We start from the raw sequence: 23,291 nt of genomic DNA on the forward strand, positions 1-23,291 counted from the left end.
TAGCCTGGGACCCCTTAGAAATCTGCAGAAGGGGTCCCTGGGACCCCAAAGAATTTAGCCTTAGCAGAAGCCCTGCATCGCTAATGCCTTTGTTGAAACTGCGTGGTGATGGTTTCAGTTCTTTGGTGGAGTCCTTTGTTAGTGATGGTATTTGGCCAAAAGATGTTAGGTATGCGCCTGAGGCATCTGTTTTGGAAGACGTCAAGCCTGTTACTAATGGTTTAGGTCATGATTCTGATCCGCAAAAGGAGGGTGCTGATCACATTTGACTTGAAGATTCTCAGCTTGATCTTCTGACTGATGTTTTTTGCCTTCCATGTGCTCCTGAGTGAAGTGAAGGCCTAGCTGGCTTTTGCCAGTCGGGCTCGAATCTCCACCTCCGCATCCTCGGTGTTTGACATTTTGGACCCAAGATTAGTGAAACTGTCAACTTCCTCAATCAACTTCCTCCATTTAGTTTGATGCTGTCTTGGACTCTGGCGTTCACTCTCATGCATTTTCATTTTCTTTGCGCTGACCTTCAAGCCAGGGTTTCCAGATTTTTCTGAGAAGGAATTTGTTTTTTCCTGCATGTCTTGGTGGCAGTGTGACAGCAGGGCAATGTCATCAGCGAAGTCCAAGTCTTCCAGCGTTGTTGTTGCTGTCATAGTCATGGTCTATCGGATCCCTCTCCTCTCACTGTCGGTGGAAGCCTTCATGCTCCAGTCCATGGCCAGGATGAAGAGGAACGGTGACAGAACGCAGCCCTGCTTCACCCCAGTACTGACGTTGAAGGGGTCTGTGAGCTCCATGTCACAGACAACCTGGGATTTGAAATCGCTGTACAACATTGCAACAACCTGAACAAGTTTTGCAGGGACTCTGTAATGCCTCAGGTTCTTCCATAAGGACTCGTGGTGCATGCTTCACCAGGTCGATGAAATTGATGTACAGCAGTGTGTTCCACTCGTTGCTCTGCTCCAGAATCTGTCGCAGAATGAAGATGTATTCAGAGCAGGATCACCCAGGGCAAAATCCTGCTTGCTGTGGTCAGAGGTCTTTCTCAAGGGTTGCCGTCAGTCTTGACAGAACAATCTTGCTAAAGACCTGGTAAGGGAAAGAAGTGTTATGCCCCTCTAATTATTGCAGTCTCTAAGATCTCCTTTCTTGGGTAACTTGAAGATGAGCCCTGTCTTCCATACATCAGGTAGCTGTCCTGATTCCCAAACTTGCCTTAAGATTTCAGTCAGCATGGAAGCTGTCACATTCACATCTGCTTTCAACATCTCTGCTGTTATTCCATCTGCCCCTGGTGCTTTGCCGCTCTTCATTGTCTTGATTGCTGTTGTCACTTCTTTCAAGCTTGGCAGGTCTGTGCAGATGTCAAGGTCTTTAACTGCTGGCTGGATGTCTGCAAGCTAAGGTAGAGTCTGGTCTGTTCAGAACGGACTCAAAATGCTCCCTCCAGCGCTGTAGTTTTCCTGTCTCTCCCTCAACATTACCATTCTTTCACGGCACATCACTGATCTTAAACCCGTTGTTTAGCTGTTGTTTTATCTTATACAGTGTCTTCAGGTCATTTTTTCTTGCTGCTTTTTCAGCTTCATCTGGCAGTTTCTCTATGTAGTCTCTTTTGTTGGTTTTTGTCATCCTCTTTGTTTAGTTTTGTATATCTTTGTGTTGTTCCTTCAGGCATTCAGATCTAGTGCTGTTGATTTTTTGTTTGGCTGACTTTCTCTTGTCTATCTTCTTCCATGTCTCTTCTCTGATCCACTGTTCTTTATATTTCCGTTGGAAGCCCAGTATTTTCTCTCCTGTTTCCTGTAAGACTCAATTGAAGTCGTCTAAGGTCATCTCTTGTTGGTCTCCTAGTGCCTGGAACCCTCTCTACATGGAACCTATAAAATAGCTGAAGAAATCTCTTTTAGACAGAGAAAGACTTCTGAAGAAGGAAGAGGCACTGATGAGCCTTCTTCACAAGCTGGTATCCCAGCGGAATTTCCTGTCAAAGACTGCTGAGGTATTTGAATGTATTGAAAATTTCCACCTCCTTGCCATGAATGACAGTTAAGTTAGCGGAAAATTACAAAGGAAATGAAAGACAATCTCTTCAGTCTTATCCACATTAAGTTCTAAGAAATTGTTATTGCACCAGGCAATGAATTCACCCAAGACTGCATCATGGGTATCTACTGGCCCAATAAGAAGAGAGACTAATTGGTTGGTTGATCAAATTTATTCTAAGGCTATTGCCCTACAAATGGTGGGAGGGGGCTTTTGTTTGTGTGTGTTAAATGCCGTGCCAGCAACTAAGACTGCATCACGGCTACAAAAATTAATCTTACCTTAAAAAGTTTAGGGACAAAACCCCCCAAGTGATTTAACCATAACATTTTTTAAAAAGTCGATGCGAGAAGTAAACAATAAGTAAAAGAGTGGGTAAAAAGTAAAAAGGGGTGGTAAAGCCAAAAAGGCCACCAACAAACCAAGAACACAAAAGACAACATTATCAGGACATAAAATTTCTTAAATCTGATGGTAGAATCCTATCTTCCTTTAAAAATGTAAAGACTGCTGCCAATGGAATGGACCTGAACAAGGAAAACAAAGAACTTGCTGTAAAAAACTGCTGGTGCAGCAAGACAGACTGTTGAGCGAGGTATGCCTCAGACCACATGGTCACCATTAGTTTGTTTGGAGGGCGTATCTAAATGTTTGTATATCTTAGGTAATGTTTTCTTATCAGCGGAGGGGCTCTCCTCTGTAACAATTGTTTTCTTTTAATTTTCTTTTGAGTTGGTGGGTCGTACTTTGTGACCGCCAATAAACTTACGTGTTGTATTGTCCCTTCGTGTACATGTTTTTTGTGTCCACTGAGGAGTGATTGGCTTCGTTGCTCACGTCGGGCGCGTGAAAGTCTGTCTGTGTGATTGTGAGTGTGCATGTGAGAGAGCAATTAAGTGTGTCTTGATGGATTAACAGGCATTTTTGTGCGGGGGAAATGGTAGGTATGCACGCGCATACCTTGCTTCAACATGGAGTCTTGCTCAATGTTCTGTCTTGCTACACTGGTGGGTACTTTGGAGCTCAAGACAAACATTCATAACATGTACCACACTAAAACTTCCTTTACATCATGGACAAACTGGTGGTGGTTTACCTTGTAAGAGGTGTCCTGGTGTAGAATAGGTATGTCCCAACTTTAATCTAGTAATCTTTAATCTTTTCCTCCCACCTCACTGGATGGCTTGAAGGTAGGCGGTCAGAAAAACAGGGAAGAGTGGCATATAGTTTATTTTGGCCCAGAGTGTCCCAGTGGCATTAACATAGGGACTGAAAGTAGGCCGAGAAGATAGATTTACAGTCTGATGATAACAGCGAATGCAATTTGCCAGGAGACTGACATGCAGCCTCGGCAGCCTGGTCTGCTCGAACATTGCCTGGGATACCATCATAGCCTGAAGCCCAAATAAAAACAATGTCCTTGTTTCATTGAATGAGTGCTGCATGAATTTTATGAAATTGGACCACAAGAGGGTGGTCAAAACCATTGGAAAGAAGAGCTTGGAGGGCAGAAAGAGAGTCTGAAATAATCAAAATTGTGCTCCGAAGAGTGGTGAACATGCTGGAAGGCTAGCAGTGAAAATAGAACAGCCATCCGCCAGTTGTGCTGAATAGGAAGGGTCCAAGGAGAAGCTGGTAGTAGTGGAAGAGGCTCTACCTGCTGAATATCTACTCTGGCAGCTTGTAGGTGAGTGATAATGGTTTTTCCTCCGTGGTACAAATGGCATACAGGGCAGCATCATGAGGTCCAAAAACAGCACAGTACGCAGGGTTTCCAGAGTGAGCTTTTCAACGACAGACAAAGGATAGCATGAGTTTCAGACGACGGAGAGAGAGGAGTTTCACCAGCTTCTGCTCAACTTTTTCAGTTACCTCAACTTTGGATCACCAGGACCTATGATATAAAAACACCTTCTGTCCACCTGCAGTGAAGGGTTACCTGGAAAATTAGTGTTAGAAGGACTAGGGTTAGAAGGTTAGGGACTGCATTTCTTGCACACTACAGACCATGAACAACTTAGAGTTCGCTGTTTGTGTGGCTGTAGGATTTTACTATGCACAGTCTGCAAACATTTTTATGACAGGAAAAACAACTAAGGTAACCACATGCAGGGTTTAGAGACAGCAAATTCTTTCCATCAAATATTCTGCTGTTACATGACTGTCTTGTGATTACTATTATCCATTACACAGATCCAGAAGTCAGAATGGATATTGGAGGGTGCTTTCATCAATTTTCATCATGTTTTTTAAATGTGTCTTTGAACAGCATGAATGAATTTAGGTTTTGGCCTTCCTTTTCTTTTATTTCTCACAGGGTTAAAGGGGGCTAAAGAGGACTTCTTTATGAAATCAAACACTATTTCTTTGACCTTGGAAACATTTAACATGCAATCACACTAGCCAATTACTAAAGCTCAGCCTAACATGCTGTTCCATCTCAATCACACTCTGGCATATTGTCATCTCAATCACAGTTTGGTGTACTGTGCCATCACTACTGCAAATGATGACTTAAGTCATGTTATCTGATCACCTGAGTACAAAAGTCAAAGAAGGTGCTACTCTGTGAAAAATAAGACAGTAATGGTAAAAGAACACCTTCCTAAAAGCTTCTGATGTTAAGCATTATCAGTTTAGAAGTGTAAAAAAATTTAATATTTTACTTTTAAGGTTTCCATTTTTTTACATTGTATATTTTTATATAGCCAGGTATAGACTTGCCTAGGCCAGAACTTCCCATTTAAGATATAGTTCCTAAAATGATAGTCTTCCTGAATACTACTGTAGCTCCTGTCAGGAGCTAGCTGAATATGTCCTTTTGTGGTCTGTGAGGGTTATATACAGTACCCATAGGAAACCAAGCATCCATTTGCACCTACTCATGTGTGTTTTAACTCTGCCTGGAAACCCCTAGGGTAACCTGCCGGTCCCTAGCCCGGATAAAGGAGGAGGGTTGGGCATCGGGCTAGCAACCCCACCCTGTAAAAAAAACAAAAAGCTACAGAAACCGCAAACACATTAACTTGTGTGATTGCAGCCCTATACTCCACTGGGGGTGAATAGGACCAAGATGATGTTTGTTTTGGTTGACTCTGCAATGTGTCTGTAATAGAAAGGGAATGTGAAAAAGAAAGCAAGCAAGGAAGAGGAGTAGTGTGTATGTGCCTATGTATAGGATAGGCCTGATTATTCTTTCTTTTGTTCTGTCTCTTCCATCACAAAGTCATATTCCGAGTGCTGTGTTGCAAATAAACAAATTTTTATTCTTCAATGCATACAACTGTAGGTATATGTTTGATGTGTTTCCTTAGATACTAGGTGAGAAAATATGGTCTAGAATTTTAGCAAACCATTACAAACTATATTGTGGACTTCAGAAACACAGGAAAGCACTTTAAGCTCACCATCATTATCTCCATAGAAGTCAGCATCGTGCAGGGTAAGTAAAGAGTAAGAAAACATGGAGCAGAAAGTGGACAGGAGCGGCACAATGCGCTGAATGTCTCTTTCTGCCATAGGCAATCCACTGGACAGCATGTTCAGCAAAGGAGTGCTTGACCTATGAATGAAAAGTGTGAAAGATTTATAGTCATAATATTTAAGTGGAAATAAGACATTTAAAAGTCTGAAAACAAAAATAAAAATACAATTGATAAAAGTTCAAAAAGGAAAAATTACACTATTTCTTGACAATTCTGCAGTTTTCATCCCAAATAGGGGTAAATATGAAAAGACAAAGATTATACTATATTAGTGCATGCATTTGCACGTTCGTTGTTGTCTGGTTTGGGTTCCCTTTTTGCTATTTTTGCTGTTAATCATGCCTTTTCAACCTTGAAGGTGGAAGTTCTTGTGGGTTTTTTAAAAAATGGCTTCGCTCGTGCCAGGGATGGTAGGAGTACATGGTGCTGACTTTTACAAGCTGTCAGTTTTCCCAAATTGCTACCCTGACCCTGAGGCAGGGTGGAGATCACAGGCAATAACCCTAGCAATAAAATGTCTTTCTCAGTCGAGTACTTGTTGTTGGCAGTTAGAAATCTGAAATGAAACAGTTTGCAACTGAACATCCTGTCAGGATTTGGACTGACAATTCGGAGTGGCATGTTGCTAAAAGTATAAATGTTTGGATAAAAAAACTGGGGCAGAGTAGTAAAGTGAACCTCGGCAAGACGTGGTGCCCTCAGCTCAGTGACAAGACAGCAATGGTCAGGGGTCATGTTTACTGGTGTATTGAACATAGGGATGGCAACCCTGTGAGACTAAGGCACTTGTTGGATGGATGTATTATACACTTCGAAAACATCCATGACAAATGTAACTAAGGCTCACCATGCAGGCAACGAAAATATTTACCATCTCTAATCGTGCTAACTGATCCTGCTGCTGTAAAGCTTCTGAGCAACTTTCTGCATGGCCATGCCCTCTATAAACATCCAGAGAACTACATGCTGTCCAGGGACACATTTTATGTTGAAGGTTTTAACAATGTGTGTCTGATCTTTCTGCCTAAGCGTGTTCACATTAAAAACATGAGGCATTATGACATGCCCATGGGTCTTGCTGTTTTAGACTGAAACGAACATGTTGATAGATATTCTACTTCAAATTACAACAAAGCAAGTGTATAGCACAACCGGAGACGATCTGGACAACGCACTTTTAAAAAGAAAACTTATAAACAAGTAGAAGATATCTGGAGACGTGTCGTTGAACTATACAAATTTGATTCCAAACATGAAGTTAACTGAAACAGACAGTAGTTTTGATGAAGATTTCGAAATGAATAATATAATTTAAATAACAAAATCCAACCATCATTGATAAATGAGATAATAATTTACCATCAATGTTTGCATTTTCAAAACTGAAATTGTTTTAACTACGGTACAGCTCCACACCGACAAATGTATTGTCTCTATAGACATGTTCATTCCAGTCTAAAACTGCAAGACCCACTCATATGTTATAACGGATTCTTATCTTGTTCACTTTACATGTTTGTTATTCTGTGATATCAATTGTAGGATCAGTAGCAGTGTTAAATTTTGTGGTTCCATTGTTATACTGCTGATTTAGCTTTGTTATATATCAATCTGTTTGACAGTGCCTCCAGCCACTGAGTTTGTTTGCATACCTGTACTTCACCTGCCAATATAAAGACGTTGAATACCTTGTAATGTTACTTAAATCATGAGATAAAGGGGGAAGGTGTTTGAAACTGTGCAAATAAATTAAATAAATTTTAGTTGCAAACTATATTTTGTTGTTATTACTGTTGCTCTTTTTCCCTCTCTTACTCGTTTTCGTTGGGTTGTCCAAACTGAAACAAACCCCACCAGAGCCAAACTAACAGCGGTGTATACACAAGCTCTGCCTTCTTGCTTCCAGCCTCGGATTTTATTGTGCATTTCAGATTACTTCCCAGAAGTGCATGATGAGTATCTGCCACGGAAGAGCAGAGTGTGGTAAGAAAATGGTGTAGCAGAAAGGACACTAAATTCATGAGATGGACATGACTGTCCTTTTCCAGATTCAAAGTGTAAGAAACAAAGTATACATGACAACTGAAAAATAAAATAATAATACTACAGTGAGAACACTAGCGTACATGCATATCGCACTCAAAACTTCGGTGGAAAGCACACATAGATCATACATGTAAGCATGGACTACAAGCCGAATACTGATATCCCCGCTTATGAGGAAAGACAGATAAGAAATATAGAGAAAGATAAAAAAGCAATAAAAATAAAGTATGAAAATTCAGTTGTCTTTATGCTTGTATCATGTGCGCTGTTCATCCTTCTCTCCTTTATATATTCTAGTTTTGTTTGTAGAGAATACATTCAGTCCTAACCATGACAGTATGTTCAGAGAGAAGCCGTTTCACCTCAGCTCTCAGAACCTACAGCAAATACTGGTCAGGTGAGGAAGATGTTTTATTGCCAGGCTAGTCGGCAGTGCTTGTGATCTCTACCCTGCCTATTGTCTGGGTAATAAGTGGAGACGACTAGCCACTAGCAGTCCGCACAGCGTGTACTTCTACCTTCTCTCGCATGGGCATTACCATTCTCTTCCCTCAGGAGGGTAAAGTTCGGCCTTTAAAAAAGAGTTTACTGAAAGAAGGTACCTTACCCTGTTACTGTCTGCATGGACACAGACGTGCATGTTTTCCAAAGATTTTTGATGAACATGGTGTTTAAAGCTAAGCTGTACAGTAGCCTGTTTAAAAGACATTACAAACATCAACCCACAGACAACAGTGAAATAGCTTTTTAAAAAAAAAAAATGTTTAAAATATTCATTGTACTCTATTTAATATCAGTCAAACATGCACATACACACAACTGGTGACAAACTGCACAAATACTTACCTAAGCCTATGAATACCTATATACTGTTGTGACAAAAGAACATGACAGATGCCAGCAACACATTCAATAGTCTCTCTGTCTCCAGCATTCAGTGCTATCAGCATGCAATTAAGGTGGTCAGGTGAATCTAGAAAGTGCAGACAATCATCTCTCAAATCCCCCAGGCTCTGGAAAGTTTCACCCTGAAAAATGAGGTTTCATGTCATATTTATCTCTTGATACACAACATGTTCACATTAGTATTATCTTTTACAGCTTCAAAGAAATAAATAAATAGCACATTTGTATAGGACCTTTTTCCAGCATCAGCCAGACTCAAGGTGCTTTACATATAGCCATGCAAGAACATCATATCAATTTATACATATAATTAAATAATAGTAATACATTATATTAATAGAAGAAGTTGAAAATGTTATTGCCAGGTACTATGGAACAGGCATTCCCCCTAGAATTTATAATACTAATTTTTTTTTTTTCTGTGACCTTACCAGAAAAAATGATCCTACCCCAACAGAAAAAAACCAGCAGAGATCAGGAGGGAAGCAAAACAGACCATCTGCTTCTCACGTCATTGCATGTTGTGCCACCAAAAAAAAAAAAAGTGCCAGAAAAGTAGTGTGTGTGGGAAGTTTCTTTAAAAGAATCTTCCTAAGGTAGAGCCAGGAACACCAGCCAACAGTGGAGATAATGTCTATAAAACTAAAATGGAAGGCAAGACTTGTCACAATCACCTGCATGCTTTGAGTATGAGCATGAAGCCGTGGAAAAAGATTGTAACAAGCATCTTTAATCCATCCAAGATAACCTTATCAAACACGCAAGGCAAACACAGCTGAGCACAGCACATAAACAGTGCATCCGTCACCTCGTTTCACATTGGAGGAAGTATGTACATTATGTACATTTCCATTTCTGAAATTCGCATCTGATACAGTTTGTTTGGCTGCCCCTAGTATCTAAACAGGTATATATGTCCAATGAATAAATAATGTCACTGCAAGAGCTGGAGAAAAGCAATAATCACCTCACTCCTATCTGGAAAACTGGCCTGCAGAAAGATCTGATATAATAATAGCATGTCTATTACCCCTTCCCCCCCAAAAAAAAACCCCAACCCCATAACAAAAATAAGGACAGCTATATGAAAACTATTGCATTATTAGCCTCAAATGTCACCCAAGCAAATTTATATTGAAAATCGCAATGGAGTCAAATAAGCAATGGAGCCAAACAATATTTTAAATCTACTAAAGGTAAATTTATACCACCCAAAATAAAGCAGCCTATTAATAATAATAAATGCTAAATGTATATAATGCATACTCACACTCATAAGGAGCATGCTCTTAGCGCTCAAGAATAAGACATAGGTAACACATGAGGGACAGAAGAACAAGCAAACAATGCATGAATGATGCAGCACTGATAACAAATAAAAGACAAATATAAAAAACGTAAAGAAGATACAGTTTATAGCTCAAGCTTCTTCTAATATTGTAAAACTATGGATTGGCAATGATAAAACATGAAAAAGCTGTTGTTTGATTTGTAAATGGCACTACAAAGAGATAGTAATAAACCAGCTTCCATTTGTAACAAAACACAGTTTTCTTTTTCCTGCTCCCATATAAACAATGTCTTTGATTCTTAACAAATAAAATGCAAATTTGTTAACAAAAATCACAACCAAAACATTTTTTTAACATACCTTTTCAACCACCATGTGTTCATCTTCGTCATCAGAATCATCTAAGTCTGGTTCTTTTGGTATGGTAAGATATGGCATTAACATCCTCAGTACCTCCAAGTAGGCAGTACAGCCAACAGAATTCAGATGCTCTGCAGTAAGAAGTCATGAACACTAATCTGCTTTTAGCAAATACTGTAACACAAAAATATTATAACCTGGCACAAGACAGGCATCACCAAAGTGTTGAGACATTAATCACTTGTTTTACTGATTTCTCTTGCATTATAATTGCCAATTTTCAAATGTGTACAATTTTACAAATTAGCTAAATCATAAATGAAAAAATGTGTTTAGATAGTAAGTTTTCTTACCAGACAACATGATCATAGGAACCAACAGACCACAATCGCTCTCTAACCATCAAAAGTTGACTCCCTAGCATATACCAGGCATGCAGGTCAGGTAAGCAACAGCCATGCCAATACACCAGATTTTTTTTAACCAACCCCACCACTAAACAGTGGGAGGTTGGGAAAGCCTCTACATCATATCATCTGATAAGAAAATTTACTGGAGGTCATAGACCGGGTCCTGCTGTAGCATGTGGTAGATGATCTTTTACTAAGAAAGTGGGTGAGTCACACAAAACCATGGTCTTGAAAGTGAAAATCAGGGTTTGCTGACAGCATAGAAAGCTCAGACTCATGCTTGAAACAGGTCTATCTCCCAGCAGAACTAAGATGTTTTGGCCGTGTGCGGACGTTTTGCCGACGGACGTTTCACCGCCGGACGTTTCGGAGCCGGACGTTTTGCCGATCGGACGTTTCGCCGCTGGACGTTTCGGAGTCGGACGTTTTGCCGACCGGCGTTTCGCCGCCGGACGTTTCGCCGCATTATGTCAGAGAGAGAGAGAGAGCTTACTTACTTCTCAAAGAATGAAAGTAACTACTAGATTACACAATAATTCTTTATTTCAAACAAATTTTACACACAGACTTCACAGACAGTTCACTTTGATTGTCACAGATTATGCGCAACAGCTTTGAGAAAAAACATTGATACAATGGCGAGAGAAATGTGTGAGCTAACGGTTCACATGAGGAGGGATAGTGAGAGAGAGTTCACTGATACATTGATACAATGGCGAGAGAAATGTGTCAGCTAAGGGGCGTCACACACTTGACTTCGGCTAAAGGTCCCGCGTGAAATGCCGAAATGAAGTGTCCCGCGCCGAAACGTCCGGCGGTGAAACGCCGGTCGGCAAAACGTCCGACTCCGAAACGTCCGGTGGCGAAACGTCCGATCGGCAAAACGTCCGGCTCCGAAACGTCCGGCGGCGAAACGTCCGTCGGCGAAAAGTCCGTGTACCGTTTTGGCAGTTTCCCTACATCTCAAAGTTCCAGATGGCAAAAGGTAGAGAAAAACATAGTCCTGTCACCTGTAATGATTGAAGCTTCTTACAGTTTGTTTTTAACACCATGCCAGCAACTAAGGCTATATCACGGCGACAAAAGTAATCTTAACTTTAAAAGTTTAGGGAAAAACCTCCCCAGTGACATAACCATAACATTCTTTAAAAAATCAACACAAGAAATAAACAATATGTAAAAGATTGGGTAAAGCGAAAATGAAGTGGTGAAACACAAAAAGGCCACCAACAAACCAAAAATCAAAAGAAAATAATCACCAGGACATAAAATTTCTTAAATTTGATGGTAAAGTCCTATCCTTCTTATGCTCCCCACCCACCACTGAGTCCAACAAGGGGATGAGGAAGAGAAGTACCACTTAGGGCATTTCCAGCAGGGTCACACCAGGGATACTCAAGGCATATACTCTGGCCTTCCCAATGTGAAGACCAGATTGACCTCGGCCGCAGCCTTCTAGCAAAGCTAGTGCAATACACAACCAACTGCTTGGTTGGTGTGGGCCACACTAACCTCCCGTCTAGAAGTTCGGGCCAAAGAGGAGTGTTGGTATGATGGGCCGCAACTCATCAGGGACCTCAACCTCCAGGATCCCATCCTACCCCAACACGGGTCATCCTGCATGGCAAACGCAGGGGGCCTAAAGAAGGTCACTGAGAAAAATGACATCAAAAGAAAGGCATGGTGGGAAACAAGAAGACAGGAGAAAGACCTGTGTAGACAGAAGAAAGGAAGAATAAAACTGCCAGGGAGACGTTTGATTCGAAGAAGAATAAAGATGATAGGGCCAGGTAAGGGAGAAAAAAGAGAAGTATAAGAAAAAAGGGGTGGGCCAGAGAGAGGCTGGGTGTTCACCCCCGACGTGACAAGCCACCCCACGGGGGCCAATATTTTTAAAGGAACTGTCTACCAGAATATTTGATGTTTAAACTGCAGCAAACATTTCTTCCTAGAACATCAAATCATATACTTTTACATTCTCATGGAACAAGTTTTGGATAAAACCATGTTCTTGGGGTAAACTTTAATTTAAAAGACAACCATAAATTTCTTTACAGTGAAGAGAAATATGCCACTTAAACACAGTAAAATCTGCAAATTCAAAGATTTTATGGACGCTATTAAACTTATCCAAGAAAACTGAATATTCACCTAGTTTGTTTTGTCCCAGGGTCAAAATGGAGAGGAGCAGCCATGGGGATGGCATGACAGCATTAGCATTTGACGAAATGTAAGATGATGATGCAGACCTTGAAGCAGTTGAAAAAGACATGTCTGCAGAAGAGTGAGACTGCGATGCATGGGTAATCAGGGCTTGTATAAGCTCAACAAAGGGAAAAGGGTATTTTCCATAGGCCATGGCTGGCAATAAAAACTGGGCCACTTGCTCAGAGAAAGAGGGGCACAAAAATGTGCGGCATACAGCCAGCAGCACCTGACGACTGAAAAAAAACATAAGCATTACATACGACAAGAACAAAAGTCATATGGAGACATATAAAGTCATATATGATGAATGGCCTAACATTTGCAAAAGCTTTACAGCTTAAAAAAATGACGAAGTATATTTTAAATTAAATTACTCTAGAAAAAAATACATTTCCATTTTGATCATTACTTATGAAGATTTTACTAATATCCTTCACTTAATGGTAATTACTCGTGCTCTGTAGAAGTCAAGCTTATGATCTTGGCATAAATTCATCTTGTTTCTACGAGAATGAAATGTGAGAAAAATTCAAGAGTAAGATAGCTCCTGCAAGGACAGGACATATAAGATAGCTCCTGCAAGGACAGGACATACTTTCACTCTGGAACATTATCAAACAGTGCAATCAATTTTATGGACTTTTAAAGAGAAAAACAAATTTGATCCAGAAGTCTCCTGTAAAATAACCCACCTTCTCTAGAGCTTCTGCGGTGATTTTGCAAATACAGATGCTGTGATTACTACATTCATTGTACAAGGTTCACATGGTTCCTATGGTAAGGATAATGTTAATGTTTATATTTATGAGAATACAGCTGCACAGAGAATACCCATGAAAACATTGACACCTGAAAGCTTTGTCTGCAGTAGCAGTGGCAAAACTTATAGGGCTCATGATGAGGTCCAAAATACTGCCTGCAACAGGAGTTGGAGGTACTGGAGACTTCTCTAGCCCAGATGGCACCTTCTGATTCAATAGTTCCTTCATTCTTTCAAAATAATCTGCAACATTGAGGAAAAAAGTATCAGGTAGCTAAATATTTGCTGAGAATAATGAAACTGATGCTTCTAAATGACTGCAACAGACTTCAACTAACTGTTTGTTTGCAATTATGCCATATGCAAGCAACTAGGGCTACATCACGGTGAAAAAAGGGAATCTTAGCATAACAAAAGGTAACCTTAACTTTAAAAGTTTAGGGAAAAACCTCCCCAGTGACATAACCATAACATTCTTTAACCCTATCGCGCCGTGGAGGACACCGGTGTGAGTTCAAGCGGCTTCTCAGGCTTGCGGGTCACCCACCGGTGGGAGATGCATTGTTGTATTTTTTTAAGACACGTAGAACGCGTAAATAAGCGAATAAACAAGGGAGAAAACACGGGAACCTTCAGGACTTGTTCCTCCAACGATTGCTTCCCTTTAAAGGCTGAATAATTCAACCAATCATGTGTTTCATCGTTTTTTCTGCCACTTATAGTTTGTTTACACGTGAGCGCCATATTGAAATTTTTTGGGTTCGCTCGATTTGACGTGGATTTGTACTCAAACAACAGAAAATGAAAAGAAAACAGTGAGTAATATTAAATTCTAATGTATATTCTAATAAAATATGATCTTTTTTGGTACTTTATGCTTGTATATATCATGTAAAAAATTGTCTTTAATTTCTGAGGTGTGACATTCCGATCGGGTTGTGAAATCTAAACATTTACTATCTTTCATGTGAGCTTACTACAAGAAATCAGAGCCTATAATTCTTGAAATTAACACCACGCAAATGTGTTTAAAATGCTCTTTTAAACGGCGTATCACATATGTTTGTCATTTTTGTAGTTTAACAGATATAAATTTTTTAACACGGGTGAAAATTAGGCACTCGGTGCTCCATAGTGATTTTTTTCGCGTCGCTCTGTACCTTCTTAGCGTACCGATAATAATATTATTAAATGCATCAATCTGATTTTTTTTTTGGACAAGAACAATGTTTAATCATTTCAAGTTTATATACAGTTATCAAAGTGTGATTCCTGTAGGTGTAACTTGTGCTAGCATGATATATTCTGTGCATCCCTGTGTGAAAAGTTTTTGAAAATTCAATTACACCTACCTTATTTGCTTTGAATTACCAAAAAATTGACTATTCATACAGGATTCACGTAGGAATATTTTTATTTTACTAAGTTCAATCTCTTATTATCATTTGAAAATTTTTTTCTATTTCTTATAGTTATTTTTTAATGATTTTTTGAAAGCGGTGGATTTCCATCCGTACAGGGTAATGTAACCTAGTATAAGCCTTCCGGCACGATAGAGTTAAAAAATCAACACAAGAAATAAACAATATGTAAAAGATTGGGTAAAGCGTAAAATGAAGTGGTGAAACACAAAAAGGTCACCAACAAACCAAAAATCAAAAGAAAATAATCACCAGGACATAAAATTTCTTAAATTTGATGGTAAAGTCCTATCCTTCTTAAAAATGTAAAGACTGCTGCGAATGGGACAGAGCTGAACAAAGAAAACAAAGAGTTTTCTGTAAAAAAAAACTGTCGACGGATAGTCTGGAGCTCAGGACAAATGATCATAATATGTACCACATTAAAATTTCCCCTACACTATGGACAAGCAGGCGATGGTTCACCTCATAAGAGGTGTCCCTGCATGGCATAGGTGTGTCCTAACTTTAATCTAGCAAGGACCACCTCCTCCTGCCTCACAGGATGGCACGAAGGTAGGCAGTCTGAAAGACAGGGAAGAGTGGCATATAATTTATTTTGGCCCAGAGTGTCCAAGTGGTGTTGCCATAAGGACTGAACGTAGGCTGAGAAGATAGATTTACAGTCTGATGATACAAGCAGCTGTAATTTGCCAGGGGACTGACATGCAGCCTTGGCAGCCTGGTCTGCTCAATCATTGCCTGAGATACCAGCATGACCAGAAGCCCAAATGAAAACAATGTCTTTGTTTCATTGAATGAGTGCTGCATGAATTTTATGAAACTGGACCACCAGAGAGTGGTCAAAATCTTTAGAAAGGAGAGCTTGGAGGGCAGAAAGAGAGTCTGAAATAATCAAAAAAGTTGTGCTCCAAAGAGCATTCAACTAACGCCTCACAAAATATACTGCCATGTTCCTGCTTAAGGCCTGTTGAAAGCATTGATGATGATAAGATAAGATAATACTTTATTAATCCCTAGAGGGCAATTCAGTTGCAGCTCGATTATATATATCAAACCCACAGGCAGTCGTGTTGCAGTCAATCATACCAGCTCGATTAAAGTCATACATGATCGCATGCACATCACATTCATAATCCATTCAAAAGTCTGACGGCTGAAGCAACAAAAGACAGCCGCAGTCGGTTTGTCCTGCATGCAGGCATACTATATCGGCGACCTGATGGGAGCTGGATAAGTTCACCCGACAGAGCATGCCTGTCATCACGAAGGATGGCAGACACTTTCAGAAGAGTCCTCCTGTTATACAGATCCTGAAGAGAACTCTGGGTGGATCCAACGACTTTGGAGCAGGTGGATACCACCCGATGTAGGCTGCTCTTGTCCTTCACCGATAAACTATTATAGAAACAGATGAACGAGAAGGACAGCACGCTCTCAATATGTGATCTGTAGAAAAGCTGAAGAAATTGGGGGGAGACAGAGAAAGACCTCAGCTTCCGTAGGAGGAAGAGGCGTTGTTGAGCCTTCTTCACGACAGATTGAGTGTTGACATCCCAGCAAAGTCGCCTATCAAAGATGGTGCCCAGGTATTTAAAAGCAGAAACAATTTCCACCTCCTTGTCATGGATGACACAGACGTGACACGGTGGAGAATTCCGACGGAAATCAAAGACAATCTCCTTCGTCTTACTCACATTAAGTTCTAGAAAGTTGTCATCGCACCAAACAATGAATTCTTCCAAAGCATCACCGTGAGTGTGCACCGGCCCGCTAAGTAGAGACAGCAGTGCAGTGTCATCAGAGAATTTGACAAGATAGTGACCCTCATGACTACTGCGACAACTGTTGGTATACAGGATAAACAGAAGCGGGGATAGAACACATCCCTGAGGTGAGCCGGTGCATGTGGTGGTTAAGTCGGAAAAAGTGCCATTGACAAGAACTCGTTGCTGCCTGTCGACCAAAAAGTGAATTATCCACGACACTAGCTGATGATCAAGGGAAAACTCGTCGAGGAGTCTTCGAGCTAGGATATGTGGCTGGATAGTGTTAAAGGCCGAAGAGAAATCAGCGAATAATAGTCGAGCATGGGCTTGAGGATTCTCCAGGTGTTTGATTACAGTGTGGAGGATGAACAGTTTAGCATCATCAACACTTCGCTTGGACTGGTATGCAAATTACAAGGGATCAAGACGATTGTTAGCGGCATTAAGAATCAATGATTTGATGATTGTCTCAAATACTTTCATGACCAACGATGTTAAGGCCACCGGTCTAAAGTCATTGAGATGCCGAGCTGAAACTATCTTTGGAACTGGAACAATGGTAGATAATTTCCAAGCAGCTGGGATGGAGAGTGAATCCATAGAGCGCTGAAAAAGATGTTGAAAAATGCCTCCAAGTTGGTGCGCACAGAAACGTAATGTTCTGCCACAAATACCATCCGGACCCGAGGCCTTGCGAATATTTACTCCCTGAAACAGCTCCACAACTTGCTTGCGACAAATCTCAACCTTCGGCACAGGGTGAAGAGAACGAAGCACATCGTGAACTTCCACGGAGAAGTCATGTGCCTCGAACCGAGCAAAGAAAGCATTAAGAGCATTAGGAAGGGCCGCACTGTCAACGCCTGAGATCGAGATATTGGCTTTCGACCCCTTACTCCGATCGACAGTACTGGCCATGTTCTTCAGTCCCTGCCAAGCCTCTCGGATGTTGCCTGTAGCAAACTGAGACTCGATTTTCGACTTATATTGCACCTTGGCTCGACGGATAGCATCACGGACCTCTCGATTGACTATTTTTTTGTCGTGTACAGAACCTGAGAAGAACACACGTTTTTTCCTATTAAGCACAGCTTTCAGGCTCTCGGTCACCCAGGGTTTGTTATTACGGTAAAGCACAAATTGTTTGGATGGAATGGTGCAATCGACACAAAAGGAGATATAGGAAGAGATGGTGTCCACTAAGTCATTCAGAGTAGGACATGCTTCTAAAAAGACATCCCAGTTAGTACATTGAAAACAGTCCTGTAAGTGTGCAACATTGTCGGCAGCCCAGCATTTAGTGGAATGAACTGTTCGGCGTACCCGCCTGATCATAGGTTTATAAACGGGTATCAGTTGTACACTCAGATGATAGGACGCACCCAGACTGGGCAGGGGTAGAGATCTGTACGCATGTGGTACAGGTCCGTACACGAGGTCGAGTATTGTCTGACTCAGTGTAGTATGACATGTCACATACTGGTCGTAGTTAGGGAGAACTGATGTCAGATCACAGTGGTTAAAATCTCCCAAAATAAATTTTGGAGCATCAAGACAAAGCGAGTCGAGATTGTGAGTCACATCTGCAATGCACTGTAACGCATTTGAAACATTTGCCCTGGGATGAATATACACAAGCGTGAAAAACAGCTGGGGGAATTCTCTCGGGAGGTAAAATGGGCGAAGCGAAATTGTGAGAAGTTCAAGGTCACAAGTACACATCTTTTCACGAAGAATAACCGTTTTACAGTACCTGTTGTTGACATAGAAACATACTCCGCCGCCACGCGCCTTGCCAGTAACTGCAGCAGATCTATCAGATCTAAACGGGCCAGAGAAGCCCGCGATGTCTAGATCAGCGTCACCGTCGTGTAGCCATGTTTCCGTAAACGCCAACAAACAAGTATCCCTGTGCAGTCGAAAGTTGTGTATCCACGCCTCAAGCTCATCAATCTTGCCACGAATCGACTGGACATTGGAGAGCAGGATAGAAGGAAGAGGTGGAGACCTGCGTCGATCTTCTTGAGTCTCCGCTTCACACCGCCTCTGCGTCCTCTCCTTCTTGATCTGCGAAGTGGAGGGGGCCGTGTGATGTCGACTTGCAGCGCCCGAAAACTCCGGGTAACAGAGGGAGATGAACGAAGACAGAGCAAGAGCTCGTGGGAGTAGAGAAGCCGTGGACCAGCATGAAATAAGCTGACCGCCATCTTAATAATGTCGGCTAGTGGTAACGGTCACAGCCATCCAAAATGATAAACGCATGCCTAACAGAATGAACGTAAAAATCATCATCACTAGACACAGACGCAACACCCTAAGTCTATAACTTGACAACTAACCTACACAGGGTCAGACGAAAGCGATGAAAAATTGAAATAAATTTGAATCCGAAGTGAGAGCTGCAGACGTCGCACAGCTAGGAGCGGCCATCTTTGATGACAATGAGGACAGTGACAATTATGGCTTAATGATAAGTCACCACTTCGATGACAACCATTAGCAAAAAGGATGAACAACCTACTATCCTGAATAAGTGGTGGCACCTACCCTAAAGATTAAGGTACATGCTTGGACAATGAGGGATAGCCATACAAGTGGCATCTGAATTCCTTACGCTGGAGAAGCCTCATGACAGATGAGGTGCACAGAGAGCAAGAATGCAAAAGTGAGTACAGATAGAAAGAAAGTTATACAGATAATCAGGTACTAAACCATTTAGCATTTTGTAGCATGCCATTTTAAATTCATTCTTTCAGAGACAGGGAGGGTATTATGTGGGTTTTTTTGAAGTTACTAAAGAGAAATGTCAGAACTACTAGAAAGGTGTAAATTACAATAGCTGAACCTAGAAAGAATGCATAAAATCACAAGTACTTTTGTTGTATATGCCTTAAAATATTGTTGAAAACCCAAGTTCTATGCACAAACTTTCTGTGCCTGAAAGCATAATTTTGCTAGAATCAACAGTAAACTTTAATGACACAGTACAGCCTTTCTCAACTGAACTCGAGAGTAACATCTCTTTCTTATCGTCATTTAACTTAGGAATACGATTGATCATCTACGACTTCATGTCATGACTTTATGTAAACCTAAAGCGCAAGTACCAGTGATCTGAGTGTCAAGTTAGTGATGGGAGACCACAATATTGTCTGAACAGTGAACAATGGTGCGAAGGGTTCATAATAAAAAGATCCATTCCAGAACTGATCCCTACTGAACAATAAAAAGAAGAGACTGAAGAGATAAGAGATTGCTCTCGAATGTTGGAATAAATCCAAATGCTTCTCAAATGTCAGATCCCAAGCAAGATCAATGGCCAAAGAGGAAAATTAGTGAACAGACAGCTTTATGTTAGTTTAGTGTTGTAAAATTGTCACAGACAACAGAGAGCTAAGAGCATGAGCATGGCTGTTAGATTAGTGCTGACAAGTAATGAATGTGACTGAATTTTCTCTACTTTTTGCTATGAAACTTTGTAAGATTTTGGACTAAGAACAAGCTTTTGTTGTAGTTAGAATAACTGTACAAAGTTTGGCGGACCCTTACACTGTTGTAAAGAACAACTGTAAATTTTTTATTTTCCTTTGGGCAAGACTGGGAGAGGTTCTTCTGTTGTAGTTATGTCTTTGTGTTATCTGTTTTTCACTGTCCAACTTGGTGCATATGTCAAGGGTGTTTGTCCATATAAAGGTCATTGAAAATAGCTAGATGGGTTTACTATTTGTGGTCTCATCTTTTTGTCCACTATTCCCAAACATGAACATGATTTGAAGCAGCTGTGTTTGGTGTCATGAAGCAGCATGTCAGTCAGTCGTCCCTTGACTGGCACCAGTTGTTGGGGGAGCACATGGATAGATGCAGCAGCAGACAGGACTCGCCACTCCTGCCTATTGTGGGCGATAGTCATAGTGTGTGATGCGAAAATTCAACATCGAAGAAGACATCGTTCAAGTCACTGAAGTGCTGTACAATAGCTCAATCAGTACAGTTATGCAGAACAACCAGATAGGAGCTTATTTTCCAACCACAGTAGGTGTACTTCAAGGATGTTCCCTATCACCGGTGCTGATCTTCTTGGAGAACATCATGCTCGAAGCTCTCCACAACCATCATACTTCCCTCTCAATTGGTGAAAGACCAATGTGCCACCTACGTTTCACAGAAAACAGATCTGTTAGCAGGCACTAACAAAGAACTGCAAGACCTCACCAACAGACTGACAGAAGTTCAAATGTACATGGAATGGAGACCAGCACTGAAAAAAGCAGTTATGGTCCATGGCAGCAGCAAAGCAGAGATCTATATGAATGGGGTACAGCTCGAAGAGGTAACCAGCTTCAAATTCTTGGGAGCTACCCTCTCCAAGGATGGCAATTCCACGCAAGATATCTGCATCAGGATTGCAAGAGCAACAGCAGCAGCAGCAGCAGCAATGTCAAGTCTAGATAGGATCTGGCATAGCCATAAGATAAGGTTCACTACCAAATACAAGCTGTACAAATTTTGGTAGTGCTGATCCCGCTCTACGGATGTGACACGTGGACTCTGCCTGCTGAGACGGAAAGGACAATCCATGCTTCCGAAAACAAGTGCATGAGAAGGCTTCTCTGGATCTCATACAAAGAACATAGAACTAATGACTTTGTATGAAACAAGATTGCCACACACGCTGGACACCATGAATCTCTACTTTCAACAGTCAAGTGACATAAGCTGGAATTCTTCGGCCATGTGACCCAGCATGACACCATGTCAAATACTATCCTCCAAGACTCATGGTAGCCAGTGGAAGAACTGGCTTATGAATGTTAAAGACTGGACTGGTTGTCCTGTACAGGATCTGCTGACAGCAGCATGGTTGGAATGGATTCCAGATATTAAAATTCTGGAGTGGTACTTCTCAAAAACTAATGAAAAACTGAAGTGAAAGTGTCAAGAAATGGTTTGGAGTAATAATGTATGCCAGAAGCTGTCTAATGTACTCCAACTTGAGACCTCCATCACCACCACCACCAAAAAAAAAACAACAAAAATATGCAATAGAGCACAAACTGTCAGCTGTAAGTCAGATTGGGAAGGTAGTTGTAACAGAGATGACATTTATATAGTGAAATACGTTGGTGCACAATTTTGGGATCGCAACAAAGAGGGGGTCGTAATTAGGAAGGTTTTAATAAAGAGGTTTTACTGTATCTTCTATCAATATAAATATATATATAGATAAGCTTAAGAAAAAGTTCATTCTAAATATCTACAAAACCAGTCTCCTCCTGACAATTCTGCACTTGCCATTTTTGATGAGCTGCTTCAGAAGCTGACAAACAACTTCATCACTTGTGTGGTTGTGAGGTAATGAAATATTTGCATACAGGGATGGCGAGATAAAGACTTCTAACATCCTCATAGGCACTGCAATAGGAAGAGATGTTTGAGCAATGCTACCCAGATACCTGCAACAGACAAATAACTGCTGACTGGTAGGATATGCACTTCAAAGATGGGATGCATATAAATACAGATCTACATGCTGATGTGTACACATAAATATATATTATTATTTGTTCGTGCAGGCATATTCTACCCCTCTTTGCACACATTAAATATCTAGTAACACAAGCTGTTTTGCTTACTCACCTAAGGTTCATTTCTAGCAGGTGCTTAATCTGCAATGTAGCTCTTGGTGCATCTTTAAAAATCCACATTAAATATTCTTCCTTCTGTTTCAGAATATGTTGGCATGCTGATATCTTCCAGAAAAAATAGAATCAAAATTATTATTTTTTTTTAATTTTTTTTTTATACATAATCATGCATCTAGTTAATGGTTAGTTTGGTCACAAAACAGAACATAAAATGTCAATACCATCTAACAATGCTAAGCAGGTCACATCACAAATCCTGTGCACTTCCTGTTTAAAAGCTGCATTCTGAGCATGTTGTCCAAAGTCTATCAGAATGTATCTTCTGCAGAAGATGATCGTGCCTACTGGACTCTAATAATGTACAACAGGATCCTAATGTATGAAGCAGGAATATAAAAATCATGGTCTTTGGACAAACAGTGGGACTTCAAAATCTAAAGTGTTAAAACAATATAAAATGTAATGTATATATTTTTGTTGGTATAAGAAGTCCAGGGCTATTACCCAGTTATCTACATGTATTTTTAATTTGGAAAATCCTAATGACTGCATATGTCAAAGACTATATGCAGAAGGCAGCACAATGTAAACAGCAAAGAAGGAAAATTTCTCTGCATATAACAAAGAGAAATTGATCAAAATGCTAGCATTATTGACTTATAAGTCAAATTATTACAGAAGAAACAATAATGCTCCATATTGCTTGCTTTTGTTTTATGGTGGAGTATTACTATAATAAGAAAAATAGAATTTGTATAGCGCACTTCCGCACAAGGAGGCGAGCTCGATGTGCTTCACATGAGACCAGGGGCAGTGGAGAATGAAGCCAAGTGGTATAGACATCACAATCAAGAACAAACAAGCACAACATTCTACAAGAACATGCACTGATTAGTAATATAAAAACATGAAGGAACACGAAAACAGGAGGGTGGGGGAGGAAGGAC

General features: G+C 40.6%; 1 protein-coding gene across 2 annotated transcripts in view; it reads right to left on the reverse strand.

The window, feature by feature from the left end:
* LOC112574547 (ubiquitin-protein ligase E3C-like) overlaps positions 1-23,291 on the reverse strand; it is a 48,232-nt gene that overhangs the window by 12,746 nt on the left and 12,195 nt on the right. The window contains exons 5-12 of one of the 2 annotated variants that reach the window (XM_025255699.1): positions 22,337-22,449; positions 21,992-22,152; positions 13,599-13,752; positions 12,693-12,982; positions 10,132-10,262; positions 8,421-8,602; positions 8,182-8,268; positions 5,451-5,605 (exon numbers count right to left, since the gene is read on the reverse strand). In XM_025255699.1, the coding sequence (XP_025111484.1) occupies positions 5,451-5,605; positions 8,182-8,268; positions 8,421-8,602; positions 10,132-10,262; positions 12,693-12,982; positions 13,599-13,752; positions 21,992-22,152; positions 22,337-22,449 (1,273 nt within the window). The remainder of the gene's footprint in view (positions 1-5,450; positions 5,606-8,181; positions 8,269-8,420; positions 8,603-10,131; positions 10,263-12,692; positions 12,983-13,598; positions 13,753-21,991; positions 22,153-22,336; positions 22,450-23,291) is intronic. The other variant, XM_025255700.1, reaches the window with a different exon arrangement.

The sequence above is a fragment of the Pomacea canaliculata genome, linkage group LG10 (genome assembly GCF_003073045.1).
Source record: "Pomacea canaliculata isolate SZHN2017 linkage group LG10, ASM307304v1, whole genome shotgun sequence".
NCBI classification, from domain to species: domain Eukaryota; kingdom Metazoa; phylum Mollusca; class Gastropoda; order Architaenioglossa; family Ampullariidae; genus Pomacea; species Pomacea canaliculata.